Here is a 14,778-nt window from a genome sequence, read left to right on the forward strand (position 1 = left end):
CAACAACAATGACAACAACAATAATAATAACCACAACGATTAAGGAAAAAAAAACAACCAGGGCAACAAAAGGGGGAAAATACCCTCCAGGAATAGTGGATTCATGGTGCAGGCACTGAGCTCTAGCAGTAACCTTGGAGACAAACAAACAAACAAATAAATAAATCTGTAGAACAACATTGAAGAGATTATCTTTTTTATTTTTTGTATGAAAAATTTTACTTTGTGATTAAAGTAGGTCACAAGATTATAAGATTACAGTGTATAGATAGCTCCACACCGCACCTACCATCAAAATTCTGTATTCCCACCCAAAGGTAGCTGCTATAGTTCTCACAAAGTCTTAGAAACAGTTTGCTTGCTTCTGGGTTTTGCTTTTTTTTTTTTTTTCTCTCAATTTTATGTTTGTCAGATTTCTAGATTCCACATGAGTGAAACCATCTGGTAGTTTTATTTTTTTTTATCTCTTTACTTAATTTCACTTAAGTATAATCACCTCCAGTTCTGTCCATTTTGTTCCAAAAGACACAATTTTTTTTTTAATTGCAGAGTAGTATTCCATAATTTCTTTAGCCAGTCATCTGTTGATGGGCATTTAGGCTGCTTCCACTCTTTGGCTGTTGTGAATAATGCAGCTGTGAACATAGGGCTGCATATGTCCCTGCAAATTAGTGTCTGAGTGTCCACTGGATGAATGCCTAAAGGTGGTATTGCTGGGTCATAAGGTGACTCCCTTTTTATTTGTTTAAGGACTCTCCATACAGTCTTCCAAAGGGGCTGCACCAGTTTGCACTCCCACCAGCACAGTTAAAGGGATTATCTTTATAAGCAGATACTTTTAAGAGTTTGTAAAGTTCTTTCTCTGTCTGGGATGTGCTGTTTTTTAATTTAATTTAATTTAATTTGATAGAACAAAGAGAAACTGAGGGGGGAAGGGAAGACAGAGAAGGAGGAAGAAAGATGCATACCTGCAGGATCTGCTTTACCACTCATGAAGATTCCCACCTGCAGGTGGGGAGTGGGAGCTTGAACCCTGGTCCTTGTTCATGGTGATGTGTGTACTTTTAACAAAGTGAACCACCACCCACCCCATTCCTTTATTTTAAAGATTGATTTTATTATGCATGAGAGAGTTTCACATGAGGCAGAAGATAGAGCAACACTCTGGGCTGGGGAAGTAAGTAGCACAGCAGTTTAAGCAACAGACTTTTTATACCTTAGACTTGGAAGTCCCAGGCTCAGTCCCCAGCACCACCACAGACAGAGCAGAGTAGTGTTCTGGTTAAAACAAAAGACATACACCAGTCTGGTACATGTAGTGCTAAGAATTGAACTCGAAGCCTCCAGCATTCATCTTTGACTCTATTAGTTAAATTATTGCTCTCATAGCAGTACAGAGGTTTTGTTTATTTGTTTTTCTCTAGCTTTTGTACCTTGTGTATATGTGATTCCTCTGCTCCATGGACAATTTTCTTAATCTTTTTACTTCAGCTGCAGAAAGAGAGAGGGGGAGGAGGAAGGGAGAGGGAAAGGCTCTGAGGAGCTCCTCTGATGTGGTCCATGGTGCTCCCATGAAGTGCTAGGACTCAAACCCAGGACCTTATGCATGTTATGGCATATCTTCTTGCCTGTATCTCAGCCCCTGAAGAAACATTTTTAGCTGTACATATTTATTAAAACTATCATCATTAGTGTATTTTCAGTGTGTTATTTGTTATTTTAAGCGTTCCTGTAGGTCAAAGATCCTTGCTATTTTAGAAATCGCAATATGCAGAAAAGCATATAAACCATCATTTTTTTTGATTTTTTAAAATTTATTTCTTTATTGGGGAATTAATGTTTTACATTCAACAGTAAATACAATAGTTTGTACATGCGTAACAGTCCCCAGTTTCCCATTTAACAATACAACCCCCACTATGTCATTTATCATCCTTCATGGACCTGTATTCTCCCCACCCACCCACCCACCCCAGAGTCTTTTACATTGACGCGATACGCCAATTCCATTTCAGGTTCTACTTGTGTTTTCTTTTCTGATCTTGTTTTTCAACTTCTGCCTGAGAGTGAGATCATCCCATATTCATCCTTCTGTTTCTGACTTATTTCACTCAACATGATTTTTTCAAGGTCCATCCAAGGTCCATCCAAGATCACCATTTTTTACAGCTGAGTAGTATTCCATTGTGTATATATACCACAACTTGCTCAGCCACTCATCTGTTGTTGGACACCTGGGTTGTTTCCAGGTTTTGGCTATTACAAATTGTGCTGCCAAAAACATGTGTACACAGATATTTTTCGATAGATGTGTTGGGTTCCTTAGGATATATCCCTAGGAGAGGAATTGCAGGATCATAGGGTAGGTCCATTTCTAGCCTTCTGAGAGTTCTCCAGACTGTTCTCCACAGAGGCTGGACCAATTTGTATTCCCACCAACAGTGTAGGAGGGTTCCTTTGACCCCACACCCTCTCCAGCATTTGCTGCTGTTACCTTTTCTGATGTATGACATTCTCACAGGAGTGAAGTGATATCTCATTGTTGTCTTTATTTGCATTTCTCTGACAATCAGAGGCTTGGAGCATTTTTTCATGTGTTTCTCGGCCTTTTGGATCTCTTCTGTGGTGAATATTCTGTCCATGTCCTCTCCCCATTTTTGGATGGGGTTATCTGTTGTCTTGTTGTTGAGTTTGGAAAGCTCTTTATATATGTTGGTTATTAAACTCTTGTCTGATGTATGGCATGTAAAGATCTTCTCCCATTCTGTGAGGGGTCTCTTGGTTTGGGTAGTGGTTTCTTTAGCTGTGAAGAAGCTTTTTAATTTGATGTAGTCCCATAGGTTTATACTTGCCTTAGTCTTCTTTGTAATCGGATTCGTTTCATTGAAAATGTCTTTAAAATTCATGTGGAAAAGAGTTCTGCCAATATTTTACTCTAAGTATTTGATAGTTTGTGGTCTAACATCCAAGTCCTTGATCCACTTGGAATTAACTTTTGTATTTGGTGAAATACAGTGGTTCAGTTTCATTCTTCTGCATGTTTCAACCCATTGTTTCCAACACCATTTATTGAAGAGACTCTGCTTTCCCCATGTAATAGTCTGGGCCCCTTTGTCAAAGATTAGATGTCCATAGGTGTGGGGCCTCATTTCTGGGCTCTCAATTCTATTCCACTTGTCAGTGTGTCTATTCATGTTCCAGTACCAAGCAGTTTTGATGACAGCGGCCCTATAATATAGTTTGAGATCTGGGAGTGTGATGCCTCCGGTTCTGTTCTTTTTCTTCAAGATTGTTTTGGCAATTCTAGGTTTTTTCTGGTTCCAGATAAACATTTGTAGCATTTTTTCTATTCTCCTAAAAAATGAGCTTGGGATCTTGATGAGGATAGCATTAAATTTGTAGATGGTTCTGGGTAATATATTCATTTTGATGATGTTAATTCTTCCAACCCATGAACATGGAATATCTTTCCACTTCTTTGTGTCTTTTTCAATTTCTTTGAGTAGTGACTCATAATTTTCAGTATACAAGATAGGAATGGACACTACTTAATGCTCAGAGGATCAGTCAATCAAGAGGACTTAACAATTATTAACATCTATGCACCCAATGAGAAGCCATCTAAATACATCAAACTTCTACTGAAAGAGCTACAGCAATATATTAACAGTAACACAATCATAGTAGGGGACTTCAACACCCCACTCTCTCAACTTGACAGATCATCCAGGCAGAAAATCAATAAAAACATAAGGGAGCTAAATGAAGAGATAGATAAACTAGAACTATTGGACATTTTCAGAGTCATTCATCCCAAGAAACTGGAATACACATTTTACTCAAATCCACATGGGTCATTCTCAAGGATAGACTATATGTTAGGCCACAAAGACAGCATCAGCCAATTCAAGAGCATTGAAATCATCCCAAGCATCGTCTCAGACCACAATGGAATTAAAGTAACACTTAACAATCAACAAAAGATTAGTAACAGTGCCAAAATGTGGAAGCTCAACAGTACACTTCTTAACAACTTCTGGGTCAAAGAGGAAATCAAGGAAGAAATCAAAATGTTTCGAGAGTTCAATGAAAATGAAGACACAAGCTATCAAAATATTTGGGACACAGCTAAAGCAGTCCTAAGAGGGAAGTTCATAGCTATACAAGCACACATTCGGAAACAAGAAAAAGCACAAATAAACAGCCTGATTGCACATCTTAAAGACCTAGAAGAAGAACAACAAAGGAACCCTAAAGCAACTAGAAGTCAGAAATCACTAAAGTTAGGGCAGAAATAAATAACATTGAGAATAGGAAAACCATACAAAAGATCAACAAAAGTAAATGTTGGTTCTTCGAAGGAGTAAACAAAATCGACAAACCTTTAGCCAGACTCACAAAACAAAAAAGGAAGAAGACTCAAATAAATCGGATAGTAAATGAAAGAGGAGATATCACAACAGACACTGCAGAAATTCAACATATCATGCGAGGCTTCTATGAACAACTATATGCCACCAAGCTAGAGAACCTGGAAGAAATGGACGATTTCCTAGATACCTACCAACTTCCAAAACTAAGTAAAGAGGAAGTAGATAACATGAACAGGCCCATCACAGCTAATGAAATTGAAACAGTTATCAAAAATCTCCCCAAAAATAAAAGTCCTGGACCAGATGGTTTTACAAATGAATTCTACAAAACCTTCAAAGAAGAACTAATACCTCTACTTTTAAAAGTCTTCCAGAAGATTGAAGACACTGGAATACTCCCTGCCAGCTTATGAAGCCAACATCACCCTGATACCAAAAGCAGACAGGGACACAACCAAAAAAGAAAACTACAGACCAATATCTCTGATGAACATAGATGCGAAAATATTAAACAAAATTCTAGCCAACCGGATACAGCAGTATATCAAAAAGATTGTTCATCATGACCAAGTGGGGTTTATCCCAGGCATGCAAGGTTGGTTTAATATACATAAATCAATCAGTGTGATCCACCACATCAACAAAAGCAAGACCAAAAACCACATGGTCATATCAGTAGATGCAGAGAAAGCCTTTGACAAAATACAACACCCCTTTATGATCAAAACACTACAAAAAATGGGAATAGATGGAAAATTCCTGAACATAGTGAAGTCTGTATGTAGCACACCTACAGCCAACATCATACTCAATGGTGAAAAATTGGAAGCATTTCCACTCAGATCAGGTACTAGACAGGGCTGCCCACTATCACCACTACTATTCAACATAGTGTTGGAAGTTCTTGCCATAGCAATCAGGCAGGAGCAAGGAATTAAAGGGATACAGATTGGAAGAGAAGAAGTCAAACTCTCTTTATTTGCAGATGACATGATAGTATACATGGAAAATCCTAAGGAATCCAGCAAGAAGCTTTTGGGTATCATCAGGCAATACAGTAAGGTGTCAGGCTATAAAATCAACATTCAAAAGTCAGTGGCATTCCTGTATGCAAACACTAAGAAGAAATTGAAATCCAGAAATCAGTTCCTTTTACTATAGCAACAAAAACAATAAAATATCTAGGAGTAAATCTAACCAAGGAAGTGAAAGACTTGTATACTGAAAATTATGAGCCACTACTCAAAGAAATTGAAATAAACCATCATTTTAATGAACAACATTAACACCACCTTCCGGAGAGGCCTTAGATGTGTGGCACTTGCTAGAAACTTTGTCCAGGCCTTTGGTCCTAATCAGAAACCTTTACTGTACTCTTCTGTTCCTCCACAGGTGACCACTGTTCTGCTTTTAGTGATTTTTTTTTGCTCTTTGACAGTAAATTCATCCCTAAACACTGTACTTTTACTTGTTTCTATATAAACAAGGTCATTATATCAGTGTTTCAATTTGCATGTAAGTAGATATATTTTGATAAGGATAGGAAATATAGTGTCCAGAGAAAGAGAGTTTTTGTTGACTCCAGGGAACATCATTGAGAGACAGTAGCGACTCCTTGCAACTTGAGTGTCTCACTGTTCATACAGCTTTATGGAGGATGGTGGGCTGGGGTGAGGATAAGCAGGCTTCTGAAGGAAGACCTTATCTGGAGGGTGTGGGATGAGCAGAAATATGGTCTGCGTTGATTTTTCCCTGCTGGTAATCACATTCGTGTGTAGTCCTCTCCCCTGAGAAAGTTTAAAAAAAAAAAAATCTGAGACTCTGTCCTGGTTTTCCTGACCACCACTCTGGGGGAAAGCTAGCTGCCAGGTAAAAGCACTCAAGAGACTCAACAGAGCGATTCATGCAGATAGAAACTGTAACTTTCTGCCAGTTATCACACACCCTCCTAACTGTGTCATACTATTGATGTTGAAGACCCAACTCAAGAACACTACTGTTGGCAAGACTTTCTTAGTCACTTGTAGCCTACCCAATGCTTTCAGATCCTATGTTAATCTAGCATGTCCTAATCCTACTAAATTTGCATGTATTACCACTGTTATGAATGAGTTGGAATGAAATCAAAGTGAAATTCCTTCAAGTCTGATTAAGTAGTGTTAAAACAATTATGTCACAGACTTAAGATCATATAGTTTAGAAATATGCGTATCCCTCAGATATCATGTAAAACAAACATTTTAAGTGGTTTAATATATGAATAACCTATAGTAAGTATTTTTAGAAATCATTTTAAAACTATGCAGAAATATTTTAGGAGATATAGGTAAAAATTGTAAAATTTTAAACTAATTAGTATTTGTGATTACCTTAGAATTACAGATTTCAGACAGACCATAGATGTGGTGATTTCTTTCTTTTTTTAATTTTTAAAAAAAATTTATTTCCCCTTTTGTTGCCTTTCTTGTTCTTTTTATTGTTGTTATTGATGTCATTGTTAGATAGGACAGAGAGAAATGGAGAGAGGAGGGGAAGACAGAGAGTGGGAGAGAAGGACCCCTGCAGACTTGCTTCACCACCTGTGAAGCGACTCCCCAGAGTCGGGGGCTCGAATCAGGATCCTTATGCCAGTCCTTGCGCTTCACGCCACATGCTCTTAACCTGCTGCGCTACCCTCCGACTCCCTGATTTGGTGATTTCTTTTTTCTTTTTATTTTTTTAATATATTTATATATTTATTTTCCTTTTTATTGCCCTTGTTTTTTATTATTGTTGTAGTTATTGATGTCGCCATTGTTAGGACAGAAAGAAATGGAGCAAGGAGGGGAAGACAGAGAGGGAGAGAGAAAGATACCTACAGACCTGCTTCACCGCCTGTGAAGCGACTCCCCTGCAGGTGGGGAGCCGGGAACTCGAACCGGGATTCTTACCCCGTCCTTGTGCTTTGCGCCATGTGTGCTTAACCCGCTGCGCTACTGCCTGACTCCCTTTATTTTTTTTAAAATTTATTTATTCCCTTTTGTTGCCCTTGTTGTTTTATTGTTGTAGTTATTTATGTTGTCGTTGTTGGATATGACAGAAATGGAGAGAGGAGGGGAAGACAGAGAGGGGGAGGGAAAGACACCTGCAGACCTGCTTCACCTCCTGTGAAGCGCCTCCCCTGTAGGTGGGGAGCCGGGGGCTCAAAGCGTGATCCTCACGCGTGTCCTTCTGCTTTCCGCGTGTCCTTCCACTTTCCACCACCAATGCTTAACTCGCTGCACTGCCGCCCGACTCCCGATTTGGTGATTTCTATGCTTTGATAACTAAGCACATTTTTTTTAAAGCTTAAACACTTCTGTTCATTATCATGAGCATCGTATTTTCTTTCTATTAAAACTAAGATATATTCATAAACTTCAATATTAACTACAAATTAGTGAAGAGTTTCGTAGGTATCCTTGAGATTGTTCAGTAGTTCACAGGTGGATTTGAAGTCTACAAATTTATAAATCAGGTTGTACTTCTTTTTTTTTAAGATTTTTTATTTATAAAAAGGAAACATTGACTAAACTGTAGGATAAGAGGGGTACAACTTCACACAATTCCCACCACCAGAACTCTGTATCCCCTATATCCCATCCCCTCCCCTGATAGCTTTCCTATTTAACCCTCTAGGAGTATGGACCCAAGGTCATTGTGGGATGCAGAAGGTTGAAGATCTGGCTTCTGTAATTGCTTCCCTGCTGAACATGGGCGTTGACAGGTCGAACCATACTCCCAACCTGTCTTTTTCTTTCCCACTGAAGATAGTGTCTTTGTATTCATGAAAGATTCTCTAATGGCATCTTGTTCAGATTTGAATAAGGGGAGGAATTTTAAGATCAGACTCACCATGGGTTTCCTAGGTGCTTTTTCAAATTGCTTACTTTTTTGAATGATTTTTATTTCAGAAATTGAAGATAATTCCTTGAAGACTTACATTTCTAAATAATTTTTTATTAGTGAGTTAATAATGATTGACAAGATTGCAGTATAAGAGGGGTACAATTCTTTTTAAAAAAATATTTATTCCCTTTTGTTGCCCTTGTTGTTTTATTGTTGTTATTGATGCCGTTGTTGTTAGATAGGATAGAGAGAAATGGAGAGAGGAAGGGAAGACAGAAAGGGGGAGAGAAAGATAGATACCTGCAGACCTGCTTCACCACTTGTGAAGCACCTCCCCTGCAGGTGGGGAGCCGGAAGCTGGAACTGGGATCCTTATGCTGGTCCTTGCGCTTTGTGCCACCTGCACTTAATCCGTTGCACTACCGCCCAACTCCTGGGGTATAATTTTATACAGTTCCCACCACCAGAGTTCTGTATTCCATCCCCTCCATTGGGAGGTTCCCTATTCTTTATCCTTTTGGTAGTATGGATCATTATGGGATGCAGAAGGTAGGAGTTTTGGCTTCTGTAATTGTATAACAGATGAGATTTGGGGTCTTCATATTGGAAGGAGCTAGGAAATCTATTTTAGGGATATTCTTTTTTTTTTTTTTATGCCTCCAGGGTTATTGCTGGGGCTTGGTGCCTGCACCTTGAATCCACTGCTTCTTGAGGCTATTTTTCCCCCTTTTGTTGCCCTTGTTGTGGTTATTATTGTTGTTCTTGATATTGTTCGTTGTTGGATAGGACAGAGAAAAATGAAGAGAGGAGGGGAAGACAGAGGGGGAGAGAAAGATAGACACCTGTAAACCTGCTTCACCGCCTGTGAAGCAGCTCCCCTGCAGGTGGGGAGCCAGGGGCTCGAACCGGGATCCTCATGCCGGTCCTTGCGCTTTGTGCCACATGTGCTTAACCTGCTGCGCTACCGCCCGGCCCCCTATTTTGGGATATTCTAAGGGGCCTCTGACTTTACTAATTTTTGCCTGAGCTCAACAGCTAACATGCAGGTGGACTAAGAATATTGTCTGGGAAGATGGTGTCAGAATTGAGATTAGGACTAGAAAGCTGGATCAGGGCAGAGAGAAGCTCCCAAATATGGGAAAAGTATATAATACCACTAACTGTAACCCCCATCGATCTGACTTCTGGTCCATGTCTATTCATATTTATCACAGGAACCTGTGTAACATCTGCATCCCTGTCAGTCTGAGTTTGAATTCCAAGGTCATAGCTAGAAACATTCTAGGCTGCACTCATTTCAGGACCAGTCTTCCTCTAGTGACAGAGTGTGTTGACCCAGACTCCCTATGGAGAGTGGGGCAGTTTCTACCACTCTTGTTCTACACTGAGGGCAATGTCCTGTAGAGGCCCACAAGAGTGTTTATGATGTTGTTCCTAATGGAGATGACAAGTGATAGTGGAGAGAGGGATCTGTTAGAGGTCTGGGCCCATCATATCTATATGGGAATCCCAGAGTTCCCTGACTAGGACCATGATGGAAGACTTATATTTATTTAAAAAAAAATTTATTATCTTTATTCATGTATTTGATAGAGACAGCCAGAAATTGAGAGGGAAAGGGGTAATAGGGAGAGTAGCAGAGAGATACTTGCAACACTGCTCACCACTTGTAAAGTTTCCCCCTGCAGGTGGGGACCAGGACCTCGAACCCAGGTCCTTGTGCATTGTAATGTGCACTTAACTAGGTGCGCCACCACCTGGACCTGAAGACTTAACATTTTTTATTATATTGATAATCAAAATTTTATTTGGTAAAACTTCTTTGTAATACATTTCCTCATTATAAAAACATTTACCTAAGTTATTTTGTCATTTAAGATTTGTTTGAGAAAAAGAAAGAATATCATTCTGGTACATGGGCTTCTAAGAACTGAACTTGCACCTCATACTTGAGGGTTCCACACTTTCTTCACTGCTCTACTTCCTGGGCCACTTAGCTAAGTTCTTTAAAAATTTTCATGTTGTTAGCTCAGTCTTTTAAAACTTGCTGAAATTCCATAGATTTCATGAGGTCTGCTCAACTTCTCTAACTTAGCAATCAGAAAGTAAAAATAACAAAGTTAACAAATATATCACAATCCCACTGCCTTTCAAACGAATCGAGGCATTAAGAAACTCCTCTCTACACTTTATCCCTTTGGGAGTATGCACCCAGGATCATCGGAACTCTGGTGGTGGGAATTGTGTAGAATTGTACCCCTCTTATCCAACAGACTTTCTATAATAATTAAAATACCTTTAAAAAATCTCCTCTCTGAGCTGAGTAGTTATGCCTCACTATTCTGCTGCTAGTGCAGTGCAAGCTTGTCACTTATATGGCCATTGGTCTTTGGAGCAAAAGAGCAAAATGAGATCCAGATTGCCTTGATGGATACTTCCTGTTACCTTCTGTTTAAAAAAAGAATGTTCCTTTCTGAATCATTATACAGTAGAGTTAAGAGTGAAGTACAAAGGTTTTTCACATAGAACTTTGTATCCCAATTTTGTCACCAAATTCTCAGGAATCCACTTAGACTACTTCCAGTGCTTTACTGTCTTCACAGAGTAATTTCTTCATCCTGCTTTCCCAAGCTTTAAGAATCCTCAACTCGGGGAGTTGGGCGGTAGCACAGCGGGTTAAGTGCAAGGACCGGTAAGGATCCTGGTTCAAGCCCCAGCTCCCTACCTGCAGGGGAGGAGTCACTTCACAGGCAGTGAAGCAGGTCTGCAGGCATCTCTCTGTCTCTCTTCCTCTCTATCTCCCCTTCTCTCTCAATTTCTCTCTCTATCCAATAACAAAAAAAAAAGTTTAATTAAAAAAAAAGAATCCTCAACTCAAAGGGAAACTCAAAGCAGAATTTGACTGAGTTTGGAGTAGGCACCAATGTAAAAATCTCTGGGTGGAAGGTGAGGGCAGATGTTGGGCTTCACAGGTTGGGGTAGAGGGGGCAGGGAGGATGGGATGGGACACAGTCTTTTGGAGGTGGGAATGGTGTTTATGTACACTCCTATTAACCTGTAGTCATAAAAATTTAAATTAAAAAGAAAAAGAATTCTCTCCTTTGGTGCCATGGTGTCTTTCCCTTGCTGTCTACATGAAAGAGGTAAAAAGAGTTGACTCTGAATGATAAAACTTTGTTGATGACAAAACAATTAAAAACCAAAACAGAAAACCTTACGAAATGACTTTTTTATAGCCTTGTTCTGTGGTGCAAGTCATTTTTAAAAAATTTTTTAAATTTTTATTTATTCCCTTTTGTTGCACTTGTTGCTTGATTGTTGTAGTTATTATTGTTGTTGGATAGGACAGAGGGAAATGGAGAGAGGAGGGGAAGACAGAGGGGGAAAGAAAGATAGACACCTGCAGACCTGCTTCACTGCTTGTGAAGCAACTCCCCTACTGGTGGGGAGCCAGGGGCTCCAACTGTGGGATCATTATGCCGGTCTTTGCGCTTTACGCCACGTGTGCTTAACCCGCTGCTATCACCTGACTCCCCTTTTTTTTTAAAGCTAAAAATCTCTTAAAATTCTTTTTTCTAGAGGGCCAAGTGGTGACGCACCTAGTTAACCACACACATTACAGTGCAAGGACCCAGGTTCAAGACCTGGTCCCCACCTGCTAGGGGAAAGCTTCACAAGTGGTGAAACAGGGCTACAAGTGTTTCTCTGTTTCTCTTCCTTTCTATTTCCCCCTCCCCTCTCAAGTTCTCTCTGTCTCTATCCAATAATAAATAAATAACATTTTTTTAAAAAATTCTTTTTTTCTAATACTAGCAGGTTAACTCACTGAACCTGTTCAGAAGTGGAGCATTATGTGACTTCCGTTGTTATGTAGTGTCAGAACTCTTAGGAAAACAAACAAAATTTTTTGGTGATTGAGAAGTAATAAAGCAAGGCTAAGCATATTTGCATAAGTTGCAATTCATGATGATAAAGATATATTTTTCTTATTTAAGCCTGTAGTTTATACTTTTCTTCTCCTTGAATTGATTCTTGTGGAAATATGTGTTTTGCTCACTGAAGTAACTTTACATTTGGATAGTGCTCTTAGTATGAACCTGGTAATAAAAAAAAAAAGCTTAGTATTATAAATATTTGCGACTTCAGTACCTGTAATGGAATTTACCATTTGGATCGACTGCTTGAAGACCTCTTATAAGTGATTTTACTAGTCTTGTTTTTACTGCCAAAATATTGAGTATTGTTATCTTAGATTGTAGCGTTAGCTTCAATCACTATGTGGCAAGTTTCCACTTGTCCATGCAATGTGATGTCAAGTACTTAACTATTAGAAAAACTTCAAAAATATTTAAAAATGGCCTCTTTCGGGAGTTGGGTGGTAGTGCAGTGGGTTAAGCGCACGTGGCTCAAAATGCAAGGACCCATGTAAGGATCTGGGTTCGAGCCCCCGGCTCCCCACCTGCAGGGGAGTCTCTTCACAGGCAGTGAAGCAGGTCTGCAGGTGTCTATCTTTCTCTCCCCCCCTCTGTTTTCCCCTCCTCTCCCCATTTCTCTCTGTCCTATCCAATAACAATGGCATCAACAACAACAATAAAAAACAAGGGCAACAAAAGGGAAAAATAAAAAAATATATTAAAAAAAAGAAAAAAATGGCCTCTTTAGGATACTTTAGGAGGATAGTCTTAGATTTCATGTTTTGTTAATAATCATATGTATTAAAGGAATGTGTATTCATCACAGATTGATTTGATTTGTTGTAAAACATTAGGTACTCCACAAATGTCTGTTAAACTATTAAAAAAAAAATCAAGGAATTTTCATTTGTGTAGTTATATAATTGTATTCAAATAAAAATGAGAAAAACCTAATCAGGTTTTTTTTAAAACCAAATCAGATACTACCTGTTTTTTTTTCTCCCAACCATATGAAATTATTTTGTTATTCATAAGAATTCATTAAGTGCATCTTTAGAGGTACAGTTATAGTACTTAATGTGAGTTAACATCACTAAAAATAAAGATGGAACACCTTTAACCAAGAGACAAATTAGCAGCCCTGCTCAGAGCAGCTGTGTAGTTAGGAGTGTAATTAACCTTGACTCTGGTCTGGATGACTGCCTTGCTTATGCTCCTTCTCTCAACAGGCAATGTGTAAAAACATGCCATGGATTGATGTTACTCAACACTGCTGGAATACATCTTTAGAGTTGGTGTGTTTTAAGAAAAAGAAGTTCAAACTATGTAGAATATGGACAGTCATAGGAAACACTATGGGAAAATAACTTATATTTTGATTACTATTTTTTAAATTCTCATTTAACTAGGTTTGCCTTTTGAAATAAGAAACAATTTGGGGTTGGGCGGTGGTGCAGTGGGTTAAGCGCATTTGGCGCAAAGCACAAGGACCGGTGTAAGGATCCTGGTTCAAGCCTCCGGCTCCCCACCTGCAGGGGAGTTGCTTCACAGGCAGTGAAGCAGGTCTGCAGGTGTCTATCTTTCTCTCCCCCTCTCTTGTCTTCCCCTTCTCTCTCCATTTCTCTCTGTCCAATCCAACAACGAACAGCAATGGCAATAATAATAACCACACAGAGGCTACAACAACAAGGGCAACAAAAAGGGGGAAATAATGAATGGCCTCCAGGAGTGGTGGATTCATGGTGCAGGCACCGAGCCCAGAAACAACCCTGGAGGAAAAAAAAAAAAAGAAACAATTCTTGGTTGAAAAAAAAAGTTTAGAGTTTTGAAAACAGTGCTAGGTACTGAACTGAAAATAGAAGACATGGAAACTATTTTTTATGCATTGTGTCATTTTAGTAGAAATCTTTTGGGTGCTTTTCAAATACTTCTCCCTACATTTTACTCTTTCTTTTAGGAAAACCTCTGTCTTGTAGAGTGAAAACATTATATCTTTTTCACATGGGTGGGTGTTCTCTCCCATTTATCTCCTATAGCTCCTGAATATTGGTGTTCCATTGCTTACTTTGAAATGGATGTTCAGGTAGGAGAGACATTTAAGGTTCCTTCAAGCTGCCCTATTGTTACTGTTGATGGATACGTGGACCCTTCTGGAGGAGATCGCTTTTGCTTGGGTCAGCTCTCCAATGTCCACAGGACAGAAGCCATTGAGAGAGCAAGGTATTGGTTATATAGTTAGTTTTTTTTTTCCCCCTAAATGAACATAGTATATTGTCTGTTGTTTGAAGTTATGATTTGTTATATAAAATATAAGGAAACTACTTTTAAAAGTAAGTCAGGCTTTTATGTTGTAAGCAGTTACTAGAATATTTTTGCATTCAGTTTGAAAACTTACTTTCTTCCGATCATTTAAAAAAATCTGTTGGAATAATATGAAATTCAGATGTTTCTGAAAGTATTATTTACACTGAAAAACATAATAAAAAGGAAATGGTTACGTAAATGCTAACTTTATATAATAAAATTAAGGTGAGTAAGATGACGTATTATAATTTAGGTGCTATGTGGTCTTTTCTCTTTAAGGAAGAATGTGATGTACTGGCAGGCACACTCATAATCTCTGT

The 14,778-nt window shown here is 38.9% G+C and overlaps 1 protein-coding gene across 3 annotated transcripts in view; it reads left to right on the forward strand.

Moving 5' to 3' along the window:
• The window catches only part of SMAD4 (SMAD family member 4), a 74,856-nt gene that overhangs the window by 42,595 nt on the left and 17,483 nt on the right, over nt 1-14,778 (forward strand). For all 3 annotated transcript variants that reach the window (XR_009545082.1, XM_060173894.1, XM_060173895.1), the window contains exon 9: nt 14,191-14,374. Coding sequence is in view for 2 of the 3 variants with exons in the window: in XM_060173894.1 (XP_060029877.1) it covers nt 14,191-14,374 (184 nt within the window). In the remaining variant the exon portion in view is untranslated. The remainder of the gene's footprint in view (nt 1-14,190; nt 14,375-14,778) is intronic.

This window comes from Erinaceus europaeus, chromosome 15 (genome assembly GCF_950295315.1).
Source record: "Erinaceus europaeus chromosome 15, mEriEur2.1, whole genome shotgun sequence".
Lineage (NCBI taxonomy): Eukaryota > Metazoa > Chordata > Mammalia > Eulipotyphla > Erinaceidae > Erinaceus > Erinaceus europaeus.